Source organism: Balaenoptera borealis, assembly GCF_965194805.1.
Source record: "Balaenoptera borealis genome assembly, chromosome: 14".
NCBI classification, from domain to species: domain Eukaryota; kingdom Metazoa; phylum Chordata; class Mammalia; order Artiodactyla; family Balaenopteridae; genus Balaenoptera; species Balaenoptera borealis.
The window spans coordinates 70385635-70410685 of record NC_138875.1 but is presented as its reverse complement, the minus strand read 5'-3'; the positions used below and the strand labels follow the sequence as shown (position 1 = coordinate 70410685).

Genomic DNA, 25051 nt, shown 5'->3' with positions numbered 1-25051 from the left:
ACCTCTACCAGACCCTCAGTCTTTCAGGGAAACATGAGAAGAAGGGCAAGAGCCCACAATTTCAAGTTTCCAGAGACCTCATAGGATTACTAACATATTCTTTGATCTGAACCAAACAGGGTGTCCTAATTATAGGTAACAGGTGCAGCCGTGGGTTTATAGAGCACTACGGGTCAGCCCCATCTGCATACATAATCGTAGCTCCATTAAGCCAAGTTAGTAATGTGAATATGCTATTAATCATAACTTCTATAAAACATCCTTCAGAATAAACTACACTCAAGGGGAAAAAAAGCTGTTTTTCTCTTTTTTAAATTTAACTTTTATTTTATATTATAGTTGATTTACCATGTTGCCTAAGAAAAGCTGTTTTCATTAGGGAAAATACTAGTAGGCACGTACTAGTCAAGCTGGTGCCCTAGAAAGCATTATTTCTGATAGGTTTTTTGCTTACAAGACATGTCTCTCTCTGGGAAACCCAATATTCCTTCTCAATAGTGAAGGCAATAGACATTTAATCCAAATCCAAAAATATACAAACTGCTCCTCCTCCTCCACTACCATCATCTCTACCACCATGCCCTAGCCTACTCTATGCATTAGGGGAAGAGGCAGAAAAATACAAACTGCTTAGGAATTGAGGGTTCTGATCACTCTGGACTAAATCTCTCTCTCTTATTCTCAATTTCCAGATTAAGTATCAGGAATTCAAAAGCCTAACCAGGAGAATGGAGACTGACCAAAAGTAGCTCCACAAACTTCCTAATACCTATCTACAAACTCCTAAAAATAACCTAGGACACAGATTATAAATTAACACTCTAACCATGAGTCTTGTTCCTTTTATCTTCTTTTAAACTTAAGAGTAAATTTGGCTCTTATTCTTCCTTTGTAGTATGAAGAACTTTTCAATGTGCTGAAGGCTGGTTCTGAAGTGGAAATAGTGGACTCAAAGAAGTTAATTTTTTAAATCCATATTAAAAAGAGATTTCTGAAAACCACTAGCTTTTGAACTCAAAAATTTTTTCTCAACAAGCTTAGCTTAATTCAGGTTTTGTTTTACTTCACCCAGTATTCTGATCACTGTATTCCTTGTTCTCTAAGGATTACATTACCTAGTAGTCAGCTCTTCAGCAAGTATGAGCTGCTCACTTGTAGATAAGCAGTTTCCAGTATAGGAAAGGTGGGTTACATGTGAGCAAAGCCTGTGCCAGCCTCAGGCTCCCTGAGGACCCCCCTCCTCTCTCCACCTCAATTCTCTAATTTGACTTGTCACTGAGAACAGGCAAAGGTATGACACGTCTGTAGCTCCTGATTCTTCACACCACCTCCTTGGCCAAGATCCATGTTAAGAGCTGTGCGTAGTAATTAGCTGTCGTTTTTCCAACAAAAAATGAAATGCTCTGGTGGCTACCCACAAACAGTCCAGGAAAATACCTATCATAATTTGAGGCAGCTGGAAGGACAACAGAGTGATTAAGGCCTCCAATTGCTGCAGGGAAACTTAAGAGGAGGATATGTTAATTTTAAAATTCTGGACAATTTTCTTTTGTTTTATAGAAATTTGGATCACCAAAATCACAGTAGTTAACTGCCCTCCCCTACCAAAGTTCTTATACCTTTTAGGGAAATAGGTAATGGGAAATATTTAATAATGGTTACATTAATATTTAATGGTTAAGCGATCATAGCTGTGACATTAGTTTTAGATCAACAAATTAGAGAATAATACGGTAGCCTATTTCATAGGATCTGGAGTAAAATTACAGTAAAAACCAAGTGTTTTATCACTGCTTCTGAGATCACTAATCTTATCTCTAATGTGATGTCAAGCAGTGATGAGAACAACAGAAACTCCCTGTCTACAGGTAAGCACAATATTATCTAGACATGCATGTGCCAGGAAGAATAGGAGGGGATAGAAAGGAAGGTTCCAGGATCCTACTAAGTAAGGATCTCTTTCCACTCCAGTGATAGCAATGGGAACAGAAGGCTCAAGAAGTACGCTGAAGATGAGGCATTTAGATTTAATAAATAAAATTCCATTTCAAAGAAAAAGTCTAAATTCAAATGTTCTGCCACATGAGAATTGGGGTTTCTTGCAAAGGCAGTGGCCATGAAACACAGTCCACAGGAATCAAATACAACTCACTTGTACTTTTCATTGATGTTGGAAATCCTCCAGGCATTGTTCATATCAAAACCCATCCGCTCCACTTCGTTTTTAAACCTTGATGTTACGTGCTCCCCTAGGAACCACAGACAGATAGGAGAAAGGACGAAATGAATACGATTTTCCACATCAGGTGGAATGAAAGCACTGCTACCCTGCTCAGTTATTTTTAAAAAGGTATTGTATAAATAACATATTTAGTTAAAAAAATCTCCTGCCAGGATAAGACTATAAGAAGAAATGAGGAAATTAATTTTGATTTTAATTAAGAATTAGTATTATCTCTTCAATTAAAAATAAACTAAAAATCAAAAAAAGAATATTATCTCATCACTACTATCAAATTTGAGAGTAGTATCACCGGGCTCATTTTACAGAGGACAAAACTGAGACTGAGGTGATTATTATGGCAGGTCTGTCTCATCTCAAAACCCATGTTCTTATCCCTATACTGGCTACTTTCCCATTTCCACACTGAGACTGATGGTATACATAAATAAAATCAACAAGTTCATCAAGAAGAGTAGTACAGACCTATAACTCCTCATGAGAAACCCTTTGGGCCAGATTTCAGAACCTGAATTTTCTGGATTTTAAGGTGTGCATGTATAATAATACTGGGTTAATGATATCAACAGCATTAACCAAACATTAACATCTTTACAGTGAAATGCATGGATAATTCACACTAAATGGGACAAATAAAGCAACAAATAGTTAGTTCAGATCAAGTCAAACTACCAAATAAAATAAAAATCTTTTGATTTTCAGAACCTTACAGATTACAGAATCGCAATTAAAAGATCATGGGACTTTTAACTGCCAGTACCCAGGAATCTCAAGAAACACCACACTAGTAACTACAGTGCTGAGCATTTGTAAGAACATCCACCCAAACAAGTATAATTGCCTACATTTGCCCTAATGAATTTGGCTGCTTCTTCAAGACAGCGAGCAACAAAGGCAGAAATGAACCGAACATAAAAGTCATTAAATCTGAAATAACTTCCTTCCTTGAAAACAGTCCTAGAGCAGTAATTTTATAAAAAGCAAATAAACAACAACAACGAAACAAACCATTAAGCAGTACCTCTAACATATAGTATTATAGGTTGTAAAATAAATACTGGTGGGGGCTGGGAGAAACTACAGTAACAAAAGCACAAAACAGCCAGCACTGGTGATCAAAGCTTTGCTCTCCCTGGGAGAAGAGCTTCAGAATACGAAATAGCAATTACTTGAATGAAGGACAAGTCTATAAAACTACTTCCCATTTAAACTGGTTTTCTTGAGCTTAAACTAAGTATTATATGTTTCCTGAAGGAGAGCTATAAAAAGGTGAGGTTCAGAGATGCAGGAAGAAATAATCAACTGAATCTATCCCATTTTGGAAAAGTTTTAAAAGCAATATAATCTTCCAAATAGGAAAAAGCTATCTGAATTGGAGTGCTGTCTACAAATTGCAAGGAATGGTGAGCATCACTAATTCTACACAGGGAACCTTTCACTTTTAATCCCAATATAAAAGCCGTAAGAACTATGGCAACTTCCAAGTTCATTAATTAATGCCAAGATTTTCCCCAACCTGGGATACAGCTCCAAGTCTTTGCAAAAGGTAAAGGTATTTTAATTAATGGTCATTTACATTAGTACCTCTATCTTAAACACACAGATACTCTAAATAGGATCTTCTATAACTTTAAAATAATCACGGGCAAAATAACAACAAGAACCTCCTCCTCCTCCTCCCCCCCCCCCCCACCTCCTTCTCTTCCACCTCCTTCCCCTCCTCCTCAGGCAGTTTTCTACATAGAACAATTGCCCAAGAAAGGGCTTAGAATTACCATCCCCGGCATGAAATTCTGAGCCACACACAAAGAAATACATACTGAGTAGTGAGCACAGAAAATCTGTTATTTCAAGTTCCTTGAGAAGAGTTTTAATTATCTTTGTATCCTCTAAAGCAGTGACTTCATCAACTTTGAAACTGACCATCACAACCCACAATAAGAATGTTTTACATCACAATTCAATATGACATTTATTTTTTAAAGTTTCACAAAATACCCACCCTTACTATGTGCGTGATACATTGATATTTTCTATCCTGAATTTTCATTTCATATTTCATTTCTTAAAACTTTGATTTCATGACCTACTGGTGGATCACAACCTAGTTTGAAAACCACTGCTTGAAAAAAAAATTTAGCAGCAGACCTTACATACATGAGTAATTCAACTGGCTTTTGCTAAACTGTGTTAGAAGTTCACTTGTGTTTATTCTGCCAGAAAAGTGCATGCCAAGCACATATATTGCTGGATTTCCCTTAAGAACTCCCCTCTCAGAATTCTCGTGTCTCCATTGATTCAACATTAGATATGCTGTAATACCCCAATTTATTTGTTTAGCTTTGTATTTCCATTTCAACCCTTCCTGTGTGCCTCCCCCATCCCCAAATGAGGATCTGTCCCTTTTTAACATTTTGTATTTCTTATACTACAGTCCAGCAATTCTTATTTTAATGAGAATGAAAAAATTTTAAAGCAGTAAATCCCTCTATCATAACCACAGTGTCAACCAGCAGTCTAAAAAAAATTTCCCCCCAAAAGTCTAGCTTCCTGGTGACTCTGAGTATTCAAGCCTACAATTATACACAATTTAAAGGCCTGGGATAGAAGGGCCAGGCCCTTACTGTGAGGAAGAACAGTATCAGAGTCAGAGAAGGTGAGAACTAGCCCTCCCAGATTTTCAAATACGGAGGGAAGAATCCTTCTTTTCTATGAACAAAGGTCCCAGTACAGTCGTCTAGATGTACACTTACTGGACTGCATTTAAACTCAGAAAACGGACTCTGCTGACAAGGGCTTTTACTTTATACGAAACAGGCAGCTGCACAACAGTATATGACCCAGAGTCATGCTGTTCATAGTTAATCAAAATGTGCTTAATGGGTATATCATAGAAGAGAGGTCAGAGATGTGGGTCTGATGCTACTTAAATAGCAACTGAATTGCCCAGTCATCTGTCAGGACTCCAGATTAATGCTGAAGTACAGAACAGTCACCAAGAAGGCAGCTAAAATGAGAAGGAGGCTGAGCATATGGGAGAGAAGCTTTAAGCTTTAGTCCATTCTTTTTTTTTTAATTTTCTCCTGTTCATTTTTTATTTATTTTTTATTTTTGGCTGCATTGGGTCTTCGGTGCTGTGCGCAGGCTTTCTCTAGTTGTGGCGAGCGGGAGCTACTCTTTGTTGCGGTGCACGGGCTTCTCATTGCAGTGGCTTCTCTATTTGCGGAGCACGGGCTGTAGGTGCGCGGGCTTCAGTAGTTGTGGCTCGCAGGCTCTAGAGCACAGGCTCAGTAGCTGTGGTGCACAGGCTGAGTTGCTCTGCGGCACGTGGGATCTTCCGGACCAGGGCTCAAACCCGTGTCCCCTGCACTGGCAGGCAGATTCTTAACCACTGTACCACCAGGGAAGTCCAGTCCATTCTTATTTAGAGTTTGAAATGGGGCTAAGAGCAGAGTCAAGAGTTTTACAATGAACTCCAACAGCAATGTGGTGACTTCCTCCAAAGCAGATTAAGACCTACAGCTGTGGCCACAGTATGGCTGGCTTAACTATGACAGGTTCAACAGTCAGAAACTACGATTTATATGAATACAGGGTAATGATGTAATTTTCCCATTTCCCCCCTCTCTGACACATTCTACTCTTAACAGGCTAGGCAGAGAAGAATCCATAAAAGGTTTTATTAACTTCTGAAAGACTAAACTAACTTCCACCCTTCAGAGTCTATGCTTGTGGTCTCATGTGTTGGGGCAGATTACAGAATGGCATGACTCTGAAATATCTCAAGTGCTGTCTCACATAAAGATGACTTATAAGAATGTGGTTGTCTGGTCTGCTCGTAATTGGTAAGTAATGCTGTAGCCACCACCAACACTCAATGACATTGGGTGGAGACGAAAGAACTAGGTTGACTGGCTTTAAAAATGCCACCACAGTATTTTTTAAAAGCAGGTTTTCCTCTGTACTCCACAGTGAAAATATATAAAAGGAAAAAGCCATACACATATACACACACTCAAACCAAGTCACTAAAGTACAGTAAGATTGCATGTGAGTTGTAGCAGGTTGACTTCAGTGTGGAATGTATATATTGAAAAGAAAATACAACCTTTACTCAGAGTAAATTCCTATCAGTTACAATGGCACCGTCTTGTATATTCATAATTTCCAAAATGTATTCACAAGCATGGCACATAGGAGGCACTCAAACATTTACTGAACTGAACTCTCCAGCATTAACAGATTTGATCTTCAGAATATCCAGATCAGCTTGGGCAGGAAGAAGAAAAATGTCTCACTTTGAAGAACAAAAGAAACTAAAGTACAGAGAGGATAAATGGCTTGCCCAGTATTATTTTTAAAATTAAATGGTAGAGTACAGGTTTGAATTCAGGTTTTCTAGTTGCCAAATCAGTATTCTAACCCCCAAATGCCTCCATCCATCACAAACCCATGAAAAGACATGAAATTGGATGTCCTGGTGGCCAACGAATACCAAATATCTTCAAGAAGGGAAAGACCTGGGGACCAAAGTCATCTCAGCTCAGGACAAAGCCATCTATAATTAATAGACAGGAGTGAAGTTTTGATCTGACACATCTTAGGAATATTCTGAGAGTTGACTCAAATCCTAAAGAAACTAAATTATCAAGGGAATAAGGAATCATCTAAAGATGAGGAATTTTCAGTCTGTGGTTGTGAGAGAAACAGGTTAGGAGAAATTCAAGCCTTGTTAACTAAACACTGGCAACCCAAAACTAGGGAATGCCTTTTGGAGTTAAGAGCCTTAAACAAATCAAAGTTCTTATATAACATAATACAGCAAGATACACTCAATAACTTCATTATCCTAGGAGATGGTAGAGATTAAAAATCTAATAAATAAGATATAATGGTTAAAAACTTAGCAAATATACATGTAAGATTTGTGCATTTCATTGCATGTAAACGTTACTTTTTTAAAAACTAAAAAAAGCTGAAAAGAGCCATAAACAAAAAAAATTAAAATACAATGGCATCTCATATAAAGAAGGAAAAAGAAAGATGCAATGGATAAGGGAGTGAAGTGAGAGACAGCTAAGGCACATTCTCATCACCTTCCAAGGTTGGTGTGGGTGACTCTTGTGAACGACTTTGGGTTCCACTGGCTGACCAGGCTTATGGGAAGCTTGGATTCCTGGGGCTTTCCCTGAGGCTCCACAAGGGCAGGTGCCTCTGTTTTTCGTCTCTGTATCCACAGCACCCCAAACAGTCAGCTCCCAATAGCTGAGAACTGGGTTCAAGTCCTGGCTCTGTCACTGCCTAGCAGTGGGACTTGGCAACAGGTTTTACCTCTGAGTCTCCGTTTCTTTGGCTCCCAAAACAGAAACACCAGCCTATCCTGCCTGTTTGACAAGGTCATGAGGGTCAAACAAAAGTACATATTAAAGCATCTTTAAAAATATGTTTGTGTTTGCTATAATTTAATTAAATATATGAACCAAAAGCTTTAACCAGTGAATGAGCCAGGAAACAAAGGGATCCAAGCATTGCTAGATTAGCCTCCAATGTTTAAAACAACCCAGGGCAGAATTGTTAATATTGAAGGTTCAGGACTGAAAATTGAGGTTTAAAGGAAAAAGTCTCTAGAGTAAACTTTATTGGAAGGAAGCTCACAACGTTTCACTGCTTAGGAATTCAAGACGTTGCTTCCAAGCTGGACACATTAAAGATTCGGTGCTGGACCAGCAAAGTTCTATTTACGGCAACATACAATTTATAGAAAACTACACACAGAGAAACAGCATGAACTTGGTCAACACCATTTTTGAGGGAGAAAGACAGTGAGTGTGACAAATATTTCATGAGGAGTCAGGAAGCCTGGGTTCCAGTATAGGCCCAACTTCTTTATTTGTCCTGAGAAAAGTCACCTGGCCTCTCTGGACCTCTGTTTCATCATCTGTGAGATGAAAGGGGTGACAAAAGGTAATCTATGACTTGAAATTCAAACACAGCAAAAAGCCATTTTGTAATCCATTATTCTGTGGCCTAACCTCACACTTCTGTACCTTTGTTCATGCTACTTGCTCTGTCCAAAGTTCTTTTCCCCAGTCTGTTATCAATGAACTCTTATTCAACCTTCAAAGCCTACTCAAAAGCCACTTCTAACGTGAAGTCTTCGCAAACATGTATGTAACGCTCGTGGCTCCCTTCCACTGGGCTTCCCTAACACCCATACCCTACGTGTTTTTAGTCAGGCCCAGTAAATTGTGATGCCAAGTCTAGTGTTCTTTCCTTCCCCCTGAAAGGTAGGAAACATCTTCCGTTGAGCTTAGGAGAATGATGGGCAAATGCTACGTGCTCCATGAAAAGTACACTGATTAAATACACGAATGCTTAGGAGTCCCATTTCATGTTACGGATATCTCAAGCAGTAATTCAATAAAGCCACCATCTGCACATTTTAGAAAGGCCTACCTGGCCTGCACAGGTCTCCATGTTGCTCTTTTTCACTGGCGTATACCTCCATGCACCAAGCGTGGTATGCAAATGAGAAGAGATCTTCTATTTTAGCAGGTGGTCGGATTGCATTGTTCAGTCTCTTCAGCCACTCTTGACACTGCTCAAAGGTTGAGAACTGACACCTTTGTAAAGCCAAACAAGTACAAATGTAATCAGAAGACAGCTGACAATGAAACCTAAGGGTAGCCACCATTTCAAGAGTGCCTACTCACAGTGAAATGATAACAACAGTCAAAAAAGCACTAGAAGTGGTCTAATGTTTATGATTTATAATAACAAAACATGTCCAACAAATTTTAGCCAATGGTGAAAAATGTCAAGAAGAAGAAAGCTGGACATGTGGAAAACCTATTTTTTTTAGAGTAATAAAATCTCTTCTGAGATTGACAATTATTAAAGTAAAATGGTAGTCATTCTCTTGCAGGAATGGGGTTTTATTCCACTTCTTCCACCAAAGCTTTATGGTTGCCCTTCTCAAAGAATATGTTTAAAGAAGTTCTTTTTGTTTTGTTATGACATATTACAGCAAGCTCGAAAACAGTTCACAGTACTTTTAGCCAATTAGGGAATAATTTCAAAATTTATCTATTTAGCAGTTAGAATAAGTCAGCAACTTTAGATCAAAAATAAGATACATTACACTGAAACTTTCAGATGTTACCATGTAGAGAACAAAACAGTTCTATTATCAAGTGCAATTTTCAGTATATATAACTAGGAGGTTAAAATAATTAGTGTAAAAAATACTTTATCTTTTCAAATGCAGTATCTAAGATTGAGTAATTAATAAGCAACCTTTTAAAACTGTGAGTTATAACCAGTATCTATCAAAAGCAAGCCAAATCTCAATGGCTAAAAAGCAACTTAAATATTTACCTTAAAACCAAGGAGGAATCAACTATACTCCAACAAAAGTTTAAAAAAAAACCAAAAAACCAAGGAGGTCACTTAAACCTCTCCTCTCCCTTGTCCCAATCAGTGTGGCTCATCAATATGTCCACACAAAATGTTTACTGGCACTCCAGAATAGGTCAAAGAAATAAAGCAAAAAACTTGGGGAATTAAAAACTGGTAGAGCTACTAAATTTAAAATGCATTTTAGGCATCACTTTTCAACCATTATAGTAAAGATTAGATCAGATAAAGCCAACACTGGAGAAATGTGATGAGAAGCAGGACATTTCTAGTGTCTTAAAGCGCCTCCCAGACTGTTGATTAGTTGCAAGGGAGAAAATATAGAAATTACACAGAAAGCCGGTGACTCCTTGACGAGAGTGATCACAACTAACATCACCAGCAAGGGACAGATGAACACTGTTTGCCTCCAGCTGTAATACAATCTCCTGAAAAGGACACAACCTCATACATGCAGTATTCCAGCTGAGAACGCACAACCTCAATTTAATCACAAGGAAACACCGGACACAAAATAAGAAACTTTCTATTATAAATAAAAGATTTTTTCTTCAAAACGTTAATGTCATAAAAGATAAAGAAACGTGGTGGAAAACATTTCAGATTAAAGAAAGCTATAGAATCACGGCAACTAAACGTAATACGTGACCTTGACTGGATCCTGTTCTGAACGAGGTGGGGGAATGCTATAAAGGGCATTATTAGGTCAACTGACAAAACTGGAACGTGGAGAGTAGATTGGATAAAAAGTATTACGAGTGTAAAATTGTGAAGTTGACAATGATACTGTGGGTTATGTAAGAAAATACCCCTATTCTTAAGAAAGCACACAAGTATTTCAGGGCAAAGAGCCATGATTATGTAACTTACTTTCCAATGGTTCAGAACAAGAATTTCACACACTAGCGCATGCGCGCGCGCACGCACACACACACACACACGCGCACACACACACACACACACGCCCCCTGCAAACGATGAAGCAAATAGGGTAAAATGTTAACAATACTAGTGCTCTTTACTATTTTTATGTTTGTACCTGTTTTGTAAATTTAAAATCATGTCCAAATAAAAAATAAAAAACACCTTTCCAATAGCAAAGTAGGCTAAAGATAAAATATTTCAGGGACTAACTACTCCGAAAATACTCCTAACTAGGCTGACCCTCAAAAGCTGTTTTTCTGTTATCAAATCATGAATCCATCCTTTAAGAAGTATTTTCCACACTAAACAACAGCATAAACTCATCACATACCTGATAACTTTGCAGTCTTTGCAAGTCAAATGAAGCTGAAATATATCTCGGCATTCAACACTTTCTATAAGCTGTAATGGAACCTGCAATTAAAAAAAGATGAAGTTCCCTTAGTCAAAAAGGTATTGACCCTGCAGTTCTTCAGTGTGTCCAGCAAGAGTGATTAGAAAGCTCTGCAGGAGAAAGAAGCACAGAACTGCACATTCATCTAAATCAATAGCACTCAAGTGATTTCCTGGCTGATTGAGGGTTTCCCTTTCTCAATCTCTAATCAGTGCCCTCAAGTCATGTCATAGCACAAAGATAACAAATAAAGAGGAGGCACCACATCTGGAAGAACAGGGAAATACGCCATCTCTCTGGCAACAAACTTTCAAACTCATCTCTCAAAGTACTACTTTACAAGGTTAGAGCTAGCTGTGATTTGTGATGACACAGAAGCCAAAGGGAACCAGAATAGTTATCCTGTCTTGTTGACAGGAAAGAGCTGCAGATCAAGAGGCTAGTGGGACTACACTTGTCACTTGCCCCAAATGACAAGGTGGGCTTGTGGCTTTGTGTTAGCAAAGGAGAATCTTGAAAAAGACTGGAGGTCTGAACTGCCTGCAGGTTGGACAAAAAAGACAAGAGAGTAGACAGAGCTGCGGGTCAGGCTCTCTGCTCAGTAGGCTAGGTATCGAGGAGAAGGGAGCAGGTCTCACAGTGGCTTAATTAGCTAGGTCTAATTTGCTTCAAAAGACAAGCTGAGGGGACTTCCCTGGTGGCACAGTGGTTAAGAATCCACCTGCCAATGCAGGGGACACAGGTTCAAGCCCTGGTCCAGGAAGATCCCACATGCCATGGAGCAACTAAGCCCATGCACCACAACTACTGAGCCTGCACTCTAGAGCCCACGAGCCACAACTACTGAACCAGCGTGCCACAACTACTGAAGCCCGTGCACCTAGAGCCTGTGCTCTGCAACAAGAGAAGTCACCGCAATGAGAAGCCCACGCACTGCAACGAAGAGTAGCCCCCGCTCTCCACGACTTGAGAAAAGAAAGCCCACATGCAGCAACGAAGACCCAACGCAGCCAAAAAAAAGAAAAAAAGAAAAAAGACAAGCTGAGGAGCCCTGTTTGCCAAGTGGGGCTCAAGGTATGAGTAAGCTGGGATGGTTCTTTCCCTGCCAATCTGGTCAGCAGACTACTGAACACAGGATAAGTATGACAGTGGAGAGGGATCAAAGAAGGCAGGCAGACAGGAGGGAAAGCATCTGAACAGGGTGACAAATCCTTAAGCGGTTGTTAGAATCCTCCCTCTGTCCCTCATCTTATCCTGATTCAACCCCTGGCTTCAAAAAGCAATTTCCAAAACTTCTAAAGAGAGCCTGGTAAAAATAACAGTAGATACTCTCACTCATTGGAAAAGGGTCTTTTTACACTGTATCAAGCCCAACCAAAATGTGGCTCTGGGAGTTGCAAGGAGCATTCCAACAGTTCATGATTTGCATGAGGAGGAGGCAGTCTCTTCCAACAGACAGAAACAAGAGAGTGCTGCCTGCACAGGGTGGCCCTCCTGTTAGCTGAGCCAGTTTCAGAAACAGGCTTCCAGCAAACGCTGCCCCATCATGCAGTTGCCAGAGTCAGCTGAGAACTCTCAGAACAAGGATGTGGAGATCAAAAAGAAGCCCAATGCCAGACATCTTAGACAAACAAACAAATAAACAAACAAACTGGGGCAGGGATTAAAAAGGGTAAGAAAGCAAAATAATACTACTCAGGTAATGGTTGGGAGTTCTACCTCAGGACTAGAGCCTTCTTGATTAATCAACAAAATTCCCTTACACTTATTATAGGACCAGAAGTAAGAGAAAGGCTAAGAATTCTTGCCTGTGTTCTGAGAAAAAAAAGGAGCTTTGGCCCTCTGTTTTTGTTTAAGTCCTTAACCCCAAGGTGCTGTGAGAAACTGGAGTTGATGCAGCTAAAAATTCTTTCAAGACCTGTACATCTAAGAAGGAAAAAAACCCCAACAATGTATCAGTGGGGATAAATTGTGAAGAAGTAATAGGAGATTAAGAGATCAGAAGAGGACACTGATTTGTTCTCAGGCCAGTCCTCTGGGTATCCTATAACAGATTCATGTTGGGTTTCTTTGTTTTTAAACCTACAACTCCCTTCTCCCTCTCCCCACACACAAAACAAACAAACAAACAAACAAACAAACAAGAGCTGCCAGACTGGCAATTAAGAGGCCTGAGTTCTTATCTCAATTTTCTAAAATTTTACCAGCCAAATTTTGCATGCTTCCTGACTTCCTTGGACAACCTTCCAACCTTCCTACATGACACAAGCCTTTGCTTTCTCAACCTCGGATGGTCACAACTTAGGAAGTCCCAGGGACAGGGAATGGGAAGAGCCTGGGGTAGAGTGAGAAGTGAGCTTTACAAATCCACGTGCTCTCTCAGCAGTCACTGGCATCCCAGATCCCCTTCTATCACCTTTCCTTATAGCTAGAAAACTTGAAAACCAACTAACGCTATTAGCAGCTGCTGGAGGGAGTGGACCAGTCTGTGCTATTTTGCTACAAAGAACAGGTAAGTTTTACATCCCTACTATTGGACTAGAGCCCAAGAGCCTATGTCCAGACTTCCAAAATACAAATATGCAACACCTCAGAGCATGCAAAACATCTGCTACCTAAATGCTTTCAATATACAAATTTTCATGTATTTTAACACTGCAAATTTAAGGAATAAGGATAAAAATGTTGGTTGCTAGTATACAGATACTAGCAAGTCACCAGAAACAACCATGTGTACTCAAGTCATAGACACAGAAAACAGATTTTAATAATCATGCAGATTGTCATATGCAAGGAAGTTTAATATGCAGCAAGAACAAGGACCTAAAAGAGAAATACGTGATCTTATATCAAATGAGTATCTCCCTTTTTTCTTCCCCTTTCACCTCAATGTTACTCTTCAATGCACCCCTGCCCCCAGACTGCCTCCTCTTCTAAAAAGCCAGAGATAGGCTTCTTTTCCTCTTCATACATCCAACCAAAACATAATAAGGTTCTGTACTTTTTTAAAGGCAAGTCCACTGATTTAGGTTTCTCAACTTTCATCACATATTAGGAGGATCTCTTACCATTTCCGTAACTAGACATACCCAATATTCAACCTCATAACAAAGAATTACAGGCACAAGAGCCAGACCATTTTATAGCCCAGGAAGGTTAAGCCACTACACTAAAGCTAGTGGCAAGTCAGGACCAGAATCCATGGCTGTCCTCTAGCTCAGGGTCCTTCCATTACATGTGGTACTCCTTTCTTTCTTCCTCTAAGATGCCCTTCCCTTCTGTGTGAGCTCTACTTTAGTTTTTCTTTCACAATTAAGTAGTAGCCTCTTCACCAGGGATCTTCAAGAGGAAAACAGAATGTAAACCAAGATTCCTTAGAGGCAATTCGAAGAAATCTAAAGTCACATTCAAATCCTCTCTTACCCACTGATTCAGTGTTTTGTAGCAACTCATTTTCTTTTTGCTCCTTTCTCCTCTGCCTTCTACCTCCCAGGCAATTCTATCTCCCATTACAGTGTTTTTCCTCTTATAAAACCCACCAAACTCATGCACAAAATACATCAAACACACTCAGTGCTGTTAATCAATTCCTCAAAAGGTCAAAAGTTATATCATGTACACCAAAACTCATAAGAGCATCAATCCACAAAAGCAGAAGAGCGGCAGTTTAAAAATTTAATAGACATGCACAAGTATAAAAGACCCACAGTACTGTGTCATTCCAGAGGGAATTTTATATCATCATATCCTACTATATTTACCATAATTCATTCTGGGTGGGTGGGGGTGTGTGTGTGAATTATTTTTTAAGCACCAGAATTTAAAAGTGGGATAATGTATACCTTTTAAAAAAAATGCCCTTTTTATAGCATGAATGGGAAGTACTAATCTTGCATACACATGTGAAGTAAAACTGGCAGTAGCAGAGTAAAAAATAATGTAATGAGTCTTAACCTAAAATCTGTAACACACCGGAATATCTGGGCTCTAACTCTTATGACTTAAAAACCAGTCAGAGGAAGAAGATTGTCACAGGTTAAAGACCCAAACTCTTTATTGCTCACCTGTGGTATTTCAAGATACTCTTCCAGCACTGGTTTCAGAAGCCTCTTCTGATTTATGAATGCTAAGGCCAAAGTGCATTGTTAACAATAACCTCCTTTTGATGCTTGGGGAATGAAGATTTTTGATGTACAATAGTTAGGCAATGGAAAGAATCTAGGAAAATGCTAAGGAAATTGTTTCCAAGTATACTTCCAGCTTGTTCCTAAGAAGCATTAACAGAGCAGTCTGGAAATGGAATTTTAATGTCCTTTTAAATACTCATGTTGACTTTACAAATTATTTCTGGTTGAAATTCAGTTTACATTTTTTGAAGGTCACAATTCCACCCGCTTATGTTTAAACTGTGTGGCTTTATCCCCACCGCACAAATTGTCCTCATACAGGAAACCACTTGAACTTTGTCTAATATGAGGGAAGGGACTCATGCAGAGATGACACACTTTGCTGATTTGCAAGGTGAGCATCTGACACTCAAAACCAGTTTGTTCCAAGCACAGGTGCAACAACCGCCTAGAATTCTCATGCTACTTACTGGAATTGCAGAAGCAGCAGATTGAGAGGCGGTCTATTGAATTACACAAGAATTGTTTAAAAATTTCATGAACTCCACTTGAACACTTACTTGTTTATAAATTAGTTGAGCAAATACCTGTACATATGTAAAAATACAGTTTGGGAAAAGCACAGAATGGGAGCAATTCGTACCTTAAATACAACTGAACTGTACTACAGAGGTTCTTTACCCTAGAAACTGGAAACTTGATACCCAGTGAATGTGTGTGCATTAAAGTAATGATGTATCTCAGTGCTGCTGTGAAATTAACAGAGAATATATGATTATCAGGTAGCTATTTAAAGCTTGATAGTAGTAAGTCATTTTCTAAAGTGCTAAATGTGTTGATTCAAAAGCATACAAAATGATGTGTGTTGATTTAAAAGCATACAAAATGATGTGAACTGGAGCATGCCACAATATATACTGGCACATCTGGGTGATGGTTGATTTATGTTTGATTTAGATATAATAACCTTTAAAGGGGGGGGGGTCTCTTAATCTCACAGATTTTACTGAAATACTCATCTGCTGAGGGAGGACCTAGTGTAGGAGGAGCCACTGTTTCCTGGAGTAACCACAGGTTTTAGGAACCTTAGCACTAACTGCGATGTGATTAACTTATTTGTATGAAGAAGTCCTAGTCGCTCTCAACCTGAAATGTTTAAAGTCACTGCAACGCCAAAATACTTTTGCACAACCATTTTTCTGTGCAAAACCATTATCTTGGGCTTTTTAAAACGTGACATGCAGGCTCTATGCCTTAGAGGGTTATAATGCTAAATGGAAAGCACTTTTAGGTGAAGAAATGGGTCAAAAGTAAGAACAGGGGTAAGTTTTCTTAAGCACTGTGTCTCAGTCACAATGGGGGACCAACAATTCCAGTAAACAACCTACTCATACAGCTACTGTTAAGAGACAAGATGACACAGGCGTATTTACACAGAAGTATGTTTTAAAATGAACTTTAAACCCAAAGGGGGTTTAAAAATGGTCTAATATCAATTTCAAACCCCTATTAACTTCAATTCACTTTAGTATTTACTGAATACCATGGCACCAGTAAACATGTTGGATTCTGAAGATACAAAGATGAATAAACAAAAAATTACAGCATATCTGGTAAATGTTGTAAAGGTATGTTCAAGATACAGAAGAAGCCAGAAGAGAGGGTAATAAACTGTCAGGGAGGGAACTGGGATTGAGAAAGGCTTCACAGAAGAATTTATCACCTGAACTGGGTTTTGACAGATGAAGAGAAGTTCCCTGGGTAGGAGAAGAGAGAACTCAGAGGTGTAAAGTATGTCTGAGATTCCAAGGAGGGTGGTTTTACCAATACAAAAGGAAGAAGGGGGAAAAGAGGGATACAGAAAAGCTGTCAGGGACCAAGGATCATACCATGCTAAGTAATTTCATCTTAGAAGTAGTTAAGAAACACTGAAGGGCTTCAGGCTGGTGAATGACATGATCAAATCCATGCTTTCTCTCCAATAGACCATATTCCCAAATAGATCTAAAAATAGTCTCTGAAATACTTCGCCATAAACCAAAAAGCTGAGAGACAGAGGACTGTATGGAAAAATGCAATGATATGAAACTAAATTATCTCCACATGCAATTTAATTACAATTCCATCAATTCTAGACATTTAAACACAGTTTAAACACAAAATTAAATTGGGCAATTCTACTAATTATTACTGTCATTATTTCCACAGTAGCTGGTAGGAAACGTCTGGTTGCTGGAATGTTATAGGAGATTCAATCCTGTCCCCTCCTATCACGGCCACCCAATTCCAAATGGGCCCTTCTGAATACAGTGCTATATGGTAAGAAAGCACAACATGCCTCTTTCCTTAATGAATCCAGTGTGTATTTTAGCTGATAGGCAGAAAACTAACATAACAGATATGATCATAACCCAAATCTAGAAACCAGGAGGAATTCAGGCCACAATGATTCCTGGATGTAAATGCTTAACTACAAAGAATAATAATAAATACTAAAATAATAAATGCCAACCACAAAGAAAATGTCAGCCATTTGGGTCTTGACAAGGGAAAAATATGATGAAGGAATAGGGTAACTTCTGGATGGCTGAGTAAACTTTTTCTAAGAATCCCCAAATGAACCCCAAAACACACAATCTGAATGAAAGTACAGTCCTGAGCTTTTACAAGATGTCATAATACACTTCTTTGTGCTAGAACCAAAGTGCAGAAAGCCACAATACGGTCCAGTGAGGAAGGAAGAAGGCATTCATTTGGTTGAAATACATGAACCTTCACATTTTTGTGGTGAAAGGCACGTTTATTGAAAACTATTAATGATGGCAAGTGTGCTGGAAGAACCAGTTCACTGAGAATACCCTCATAATTGAAAAGGGTAAATGCACTCGAAAACTGAGAGCCTTCCTTCTCTTCAGCAATATATAGTCCATTATGCAAATACACACTGTACTTGACATCTATACTTATACCACTAAGGAGCCATTAGAATAACTTCATCCTACAACAGAAGTCTGCACTGAGCTCAAAGTACAACTCAACATTTGACATTAAGGTCCAGGAAATTCTCTCAACTGAGGCAGTCAGCAACTACTAAAAATTGAGGAATAAAAGCCTACACAGCCTTTGCAACCTTACAAAGCTTAATGGTACATCATTACCTACTGCGAATCATGCAGTGTTACTAGACAATGGACACCTTAGCTGACAACTACATGTATCATCTTAAATCAAGCACAAGAGTTGCTTGCTAACCTAGTGTCCCTGAGTGCTTAAATTAAGTGAGAGAAAAGCAGAGCACACAGGTTTTCAAACCAAACCCCATATAACACTCCTCTCTTTGAGAACATTAACAAGTTTTTTTATTGAATACTTCCTTTCTCCATCTACTTTAGTGGGAGAACAGTTGAGAAACACTTACATTAACAAGAGACTCCTTGAACTTGATGTGAAGTCTGTAATTAGAAAGGGCAATGATGGCATCCTCAGCACGGCCCACATACTCTGTGCTTTCTCCATGAAGTTCAAGGAAAGGAACCTTCAAAATGGAAGAAGAAACCCTTCAGAGTTTTGAAGCAGTAAAGCAAAGTGTTCAAACATGGGTCAGGTGAATGGATGATAAACACTGTCACTCAAAAACAGTACATAAATGGGTAAGGGACCTAAAGAGGATGGGTTTATACCCACAACATTCAAGATTCATAAAACCTAGTTATTCATATTCTAGACTACAGAAGGAATGACACAGAGATGATCATCTCAGTGAATTCTCAGGAAAAAAAGTCTTTCTAAAAGGAGAGATGTTTTCCAGCTTACATTTCTATTATGTGTATGGCTGAGGAAAATATATATTTTTCTAATACATATTTTCCTATATATAGTACATTACTTCAATCCATTAGCTCTGCTACATTGTTACTATGATGCTTAATACTTATTTCACAATCAAAAGTGGCCTGAAATTACCTGAAGATTCTCATCCTCCCGGATCAGCTGCTTCCTGGGAAAGATCTGATTGGCCTGGATGCACTCAAGGCTGTGCTGAGTCTCTTCATCCTGGAAAAACCCAAATGTTTAAATAATTTCAAAGCTCCTACTCATCCATATTGGGTTTTTCTGCCATGTCTAGGAGCATAATAACATTGAGAGTCCAGTGACCAAGGTGAACTGGCAGAAAGCTCAATGAAAAAATATTCACCCCCAAAAGTGTTCCATCTAATACATTCGGCGCCTTTAGACGGAGAACACACCAATGCCAAAAAAAAAAAGTCAAAGAAGTTAAGAACATTTCTATTAAGCACTAATAAGTTGTTAGTATATTACTTTTAGGAGAAACCAAGATACAGTGGCTTTTTTCTCTTAAGTTATAACCTTCAATTCTTATTTTTGAAAGATACATTGTGCATTATATAAAAATGAAATGATGTGACTCACATCTGGAATTTGCTTCAAAATAACTGGAGAGGGAAGGGAATGGGGCATAAATGAAACAGAACTGTCCATGAGGGATAATTCATGCAACTTTTAAGTGAGAGTTCACTATACCACTGTGTCTACTTTGGTTATATGTGAACTTTCCATAACAGAAAGTTTTTTCTTTTTAATGTAAACTTAAGAAGTGCATTCTCAAACTGAAAACATGTGTGAACCACTACCCCTAGCATAATCTGCTTTATATTACAAATTAGATTTATTTCCATTAAGGCAATTTCAAAGAAGCAATAAATTATAATCTAAATGGCACCTGAATTGAACTAATTATAATTTATATTAAAAAGTAGTCTTTTACATTATGAATTTTTATGGTATAGGAAGACCAGGGCAGGGGGAAAAAGCAATCTGTTGGAAAGTCTGACTGTATATTATGATGGAATCTGTCTACACAGCAAATTTTATATGAGCAAAACCGTATCATGTTAAACTGACAGCACCAGTGAGAAATACAACCACTAGTTACTGGACATTTCCACACATGCTACTTATCACACTTCTAACAATTTTTTAATCTCAAAGAAAGAAAAATCCTATCTATAAACAAACAATACTCAAGGTTTTTTGTTTGTTTTTGTCTGCATTGCTGCATGCGGGCTTTCTCTCTAGTTGCAGAGAGTGGGGGCTACTCTTTGTTGCGGTGCACAGGCTTCTCATTGTGGTGGCTTCTCCTGTTGTGGAGCATGGGCTCTAGGCGCGCGGGCTTCAGTAGTCGTGGCACCCGGGCTCAGTAGTTGTGGCTCACGGGCTCTAGAGCACAGGCTCAGGAGTTGTGACACACAGGCTTAATTGCTCTGCGGCATGTGGGAACTTCCCAGACCAGGGATCGAACCCATATCCCCTGAATTGGCAGGCGGATTTTTAACCACTGCTCCACCAGGGAAGTCCCCAAGGGTGATTTTTTAAAGAAATTTTATCGCGAAATATGTCTACATTTGGAAGATCTGCATTACTCATTATTTTCTCATTCCTCATTATTTTCAAAATGACCTATTCTTGATGTTACAAAATTATGCATGGATAAAAGGTTAATTTAAAGTGCAAGACAGACCTATGGTTTTAACATAATACAAAAAGTTCACTGATATGGCTTCAGATTCCACACTGCAACTAACCTTCAAAGAACTGATACTTGTCGGGGCTTCCCTGGTGGCGCAGTGGTTAAGAATCCGCCTGCCAAGGCAGGAGACACGGGTTTGAGCCCTGGTCTGGGAAGATTCCACATGCCGTGGCGCAACTAAGCCCATGGGCCACAACTACTGAGCCTGCGCTCTAGAGCCGGCGAGCCACAGCTACTGAAGCCTGCACGCCTAGAGCCGGTGCTCCGCAGCAAGAGAAGCCACCGCGATGATAAGCCCATGCACCACAACGAAGAGTAGCCCCCGCTCGCCACAACTAGAGAAAGCCAGTGCACAGCAAAGACCCAATGCAGCTAAAAATAAATAAATAAATAAATTTATAAAAAAGAACTGATACTTGTCAAGTTTTGATGTAGTGTAATAGAAGAATACACACAACTACCTGGAAAAACTATTAAAATACTCTTCCTTTTTCTAACTATGTATCTCTGTGAGGCTGGATTTACTTCATTTATTTCAAAAACACATACTGTAACAAATTGGATGTAGAAGTAGGTATGAGAATCCAGCTATCATCTATTAAGCCAAACATTTTTTAAAAACTGTAAAAATCAATGCTACTCTTTTACATTAATTATTGTCGGATGAGGAAAAAGTTAATTTTCATAAAAAATGTTATGGTAACATTTAATTGGTTATTGTTATTTTTAAATGAATTAATGAACATTTTAAAGATTTCTCAGCTTTAACTTCTAATACAGTAAATACAGACAGACACACCCTACATAAACAAAAGCTCTTTGGGGCCCTCAATAAGTCAAGAATGTAAAAAGAGGTCCTCAGACCAAAGACTTTGAGAATTGCTGCTCTACTATAATCCACTACTAAATACATTCATCCTTCAGTATCTGAGGGGGATAGGTTCCAGGACACACAGCCCTCCCATGGATACTCAAATCCCTTATATAAAAAAGGTATACAGTATTTGCATATAACCTATGCTCATCCTCCAGTATACTTTAAATCACCTCTAGATTACTTATAAAACCTAATGTAAAGTAAATGCTATGTAAATAGTTGCTGGTACACAGCACATTCAGGTGTTGCTTTTTGGAACTTTCTGTAATTTTCCCCGATTAATCTGGGAATCCATGGATGTGGTACCACTGACTGTACCAATTAAAGCTGTTTAATCTGAAGTCAGGCTTTCTATAAAACCAGTCTCCTAGTGATGAAACGAACAGCCATACAGAGACTTCAACAACACTCACTCACTCAGCTACTACCCATAAAACCGTATCTTTGCTACTCTAGCTGACTGGGCCCATTCCAACCCCTCTAAGGGGCCATTTTATCTTGAGGCACAGGTTTTATCTTGAGGCACAAACTTTTAAAAAGTTTGATACTTAAAATGTATAAAGAAATTAGCGGCTTCAAATTCTAAAAATAAAACTGTAACAACTTTATAAATGGTTCATAAAATGCTACCAAAAAATATAAAACTTGTCATATACTTAGCAGTCCTAGGGAAGTGACACTGCTAAGTATTCACCATGACTGTCAAGAAATCGTAGCTGATAATCAAATAATTTCAAAAGCAAAAGTATAAAAATCTATTCAGTTATTCATAGCAATAAATAAATAAAAGTTTAATGAAGTTGGTGTGTTTTAGTAAGGTTGATATGACATGGCTTGGAGCCTCCAGAAATATAATTACCTAGGGTGTACGAAGAATGACTCCACTTCTATAAACACCAAAATAACTTGTTATATGAAGAGTTTTGTGTCAATCTGTTCCATTTTATTCCTTTCCACTCATTTCCTCTGAGGTCAATGATTGGGTGAAGGAATAAGGGACATAGTCATATTTGAAAGGAACTCAATTTTCCTATAAATGTTACCTTTTTTTCTTTTAACCAATTCTATTTCCATTCTTAAGAGGTAGTTCTTGACTTAAAGAACACTGAGTATTTACACTCAGCACTAAAGAGAAAAGATATGAGAAAACTTGAATTTAGGAAGTTTTTCTCATAAACCAATAGGGGATAGACAGGAAAAGCTATGAAATATGGGGGGGGGGGCTTTTAAAAATTATTACATAAAAGTACACTGTAAACATGCTTTCTCAGCATCACATTAACTTTTTAAACTCACCTAACTATATAAGGCCTAAACTTTTATTCTCTTCAAGATCATTTGACAGATCATTATTTAAGTGATTCCCAGACTAGATTTTTACTGACCTCTAAATAGCATAGAACTGAAATAATATAGCAGGCTTAAAAAAAAAAAAAAAAAACTAGAGAAGCCATTTATCAATTCATTCTTGCTGGCACATTTACTTGGGGGCTAATCCAGGCCAATGTATATAACCAAAGCAGTTACCGAAAACTGAAAATGGAACAAATGATTTTCAGCATAAGAGAATTGAGAATTTGGCAAACAAGATGAGCATAAAGAAATAATATTTCACAGTCAAATAAAATAAATGCTTTTTTAATAAGACTGTCTCCGTTCACGTTACCTGTACAGTTTCTGGACTGATTTTCCCCCTTACATTGGGCTGGCCAAAAAGTTCGTTCGGATTTTTCCACAAGCTCTTACAGAAAAATCTGAATGAACTTTATGGCCAACACAATACATAAAAATGCATTTAATCCCCAAGGATTAGGATAAACTCTTCATAGACTTTCCAAGAAGAATGGTAAAAATATTACTTGGCTAAGCATAAGCTGAATCAACTGCCTAATTTATTACAGTTTCTGAGTTTCATATGTAAAAGGGAGGACAAACTTGAGATGGCTGATGGAGGAAGAGCTGGAAGGAGACAAAAGGCAAGGAAGAAAAAGTCTGGGGACTTCCCTGGTGGCACAGTGGCTAAGAATCCGCCTGCCAATGCAGGGAACATGGGTTCAAACCCTGGTCCGGGAAGATCCCACATGCCGCGGAGCAACTAAGCCTGTGCGCCACAACTACTGAGCCTGCGCTCTAGAGGCCCACAAGCCACAACTACTGAGCCCGCGTGCCTAGAGCCCATGCTCTGCAACAAGAGAAGCCACCACAATGAAGAGTAGCCCCCGCTCACTGCAACTAGAGAAAGCTCGTGCGCAGCAACGAAGACCCAACACAGCCATAAATAAATAAATAAATGTACTAAAAAAAAAAAAAAAAGAAAAAGTCTGTCAAGTGTTAGCCTGATAAGAGGCTTGAAAACAAATTTCTCCTAGGCTAGCTTATTAAGCAGTAGTTTATTAGTAGGAGAATGTATTCCACATGGTCAATTTCCTGCTATTGCTGAGGAACACCAGGCATTGTGGAATCTGGTGGTACTTAATATCCACCAGCGCCATATGGGGTCACCTATAAAATCTTGAAAAGGGATCAGTCACCACAGTTCCAGGCTAATTTCTGCTATTCACTAAACTATGCAGGTAAGAGACTTAAGTCTATATCTCAGAAGTCAACATTAGAGATAAATATTTAAAGAACATGGCGAGTAGAGGCTGACCAGTGGAAATGCCTATAAACTAAATTTATATACAGCCTTCCAGGATAAAAAAAAAAAAAACTATACTTAAGAGTGAAATATCTGTAGGAACATTTGACAAATGTAAAAGTTAAAGTGATTGTCAGTCTGTCAATTCATCATTCTTAAGACTGGTATTAAAGGCCATCAAAAATAAATTTCCCTTGATATAATGTTTGTGATCTGTTTCAAAATAATTCAAAGAGGCCGGGGTGAGGGAGTCAGAAGAAACAAGTGTGGCCATGAACTGATGATTATTGCAGCTGGTTGATGCATATATGAGGGTTCATCATACTATTCTCGATTTGCACAGGCTTGAGATTTTCCATAATGAAACATGAAAACATCTTCCTAATGCTTAACCTCCCCAAAAAAACCTCAATCTCATTTAAGAACTTTTAAAAGTATGAGGATGTTACTCAAATTAGTATAGAAGTACACACTAAAAAAAGAAAGAAAAACCAGTACTTCTGAATTCTCTATACAAAAAATAAGGATTAAGGACACAGAACCAAAATTCTAAAACAAAATATTAATTAATATTACTTAAATCAATGATTCAACAACTTGCAAAATGATATGTAGCTAGTAAAAAATCATTAGGAATCCAATGAGTCAACAAGGGAAAATGTTTAATTCATTTAGTGAAATAAGCAAAATAATTATGTTTTAATTCCAACTACATAAAATATACATATGGACATAAACTAGTTAGAAAGGAACACAACCATGGGTTTTGGTGGAAGAGTTGTAAATAAGTACTTGTAAAAACTTGTTGTAATGCTACTTTATGACAGATTTTTAAAAAAAGACCCACGGTCATACTGCTCCCCAAATACTGCACACAGAAGTATC

At 38.4% G+C, this 25051-nt stretch overlaps 2 protein-coding genes across 24 annotated transcripts in view; one reads left to right on the top strand and one right to left on the bottom strand.

The window, feature by feature from the left end:
• The window catches only part of LOC309611018 (uncharacterized protein), a 177161-nt gene extending 175017 nt beyond the window's left edge, over nucleotides 1-2144 (top strand). The window contains exon 4 of the mRNA XM_082354738.1: nucleotides 896-2144. Within this exon, the coding sequence (XP_082210864.1) occupies nucleotides 896-970 (75 nt within the window). The 3' untranslated portion in view covers nucleotides 971-2144. The remainder of the gene's footprint in view (nucleotides 1-895) is intronic.
• Nucleotides 1-25051, bottom strand: part of MTMR3 (myotubularin related protein 3) — a 143654-nt gene that overhangs the window by 34877 nt on the left and 83726 nt on the right. For 16 of the 23 annotated variants that reach the window (XR_014234279.1, XM_082354685.1, XM_082354693.1 and 13 more), the window contains 6 exons: nucleotides 19067-19156; nucleotides 18522-18638; nucleotides 15574-15606; nucleotides 10914-10996; nucleotides 8699-8865; nucleotides 2153-2249 (listed from right to left, as the gene is read on the bottom strand). Coding sequence is in view for 22 of the 23 variants with exons in the window: in XM_082354685.1 (XP_082210811.1) it covers nucleotides 2153-2249; nucleotides 8699-8865; nucleotides 10914-10996; nucleotides 15574-15606; nucleotides 18522-18638; nucleotides 19067-19156 (587 nt within the window). In the remaining variant the exon portion in view is untranslated. Of the gene's footprint in view, nucleotides 1-2152; nucleotides 2250-8151; nucleotides 8181-8698; nucleotides 8866-10913; nucleotides 10997-15573; nucleotides 15607-18521; nucleotides 18639-19066; nucleotides 19157-25051 lie in introns of those variants that run through there. The other 7 variants (XM_082354701.1, XM_082354703.1, XM_082354683.1 and 4 more) reach the window with 3 other exon arrangements.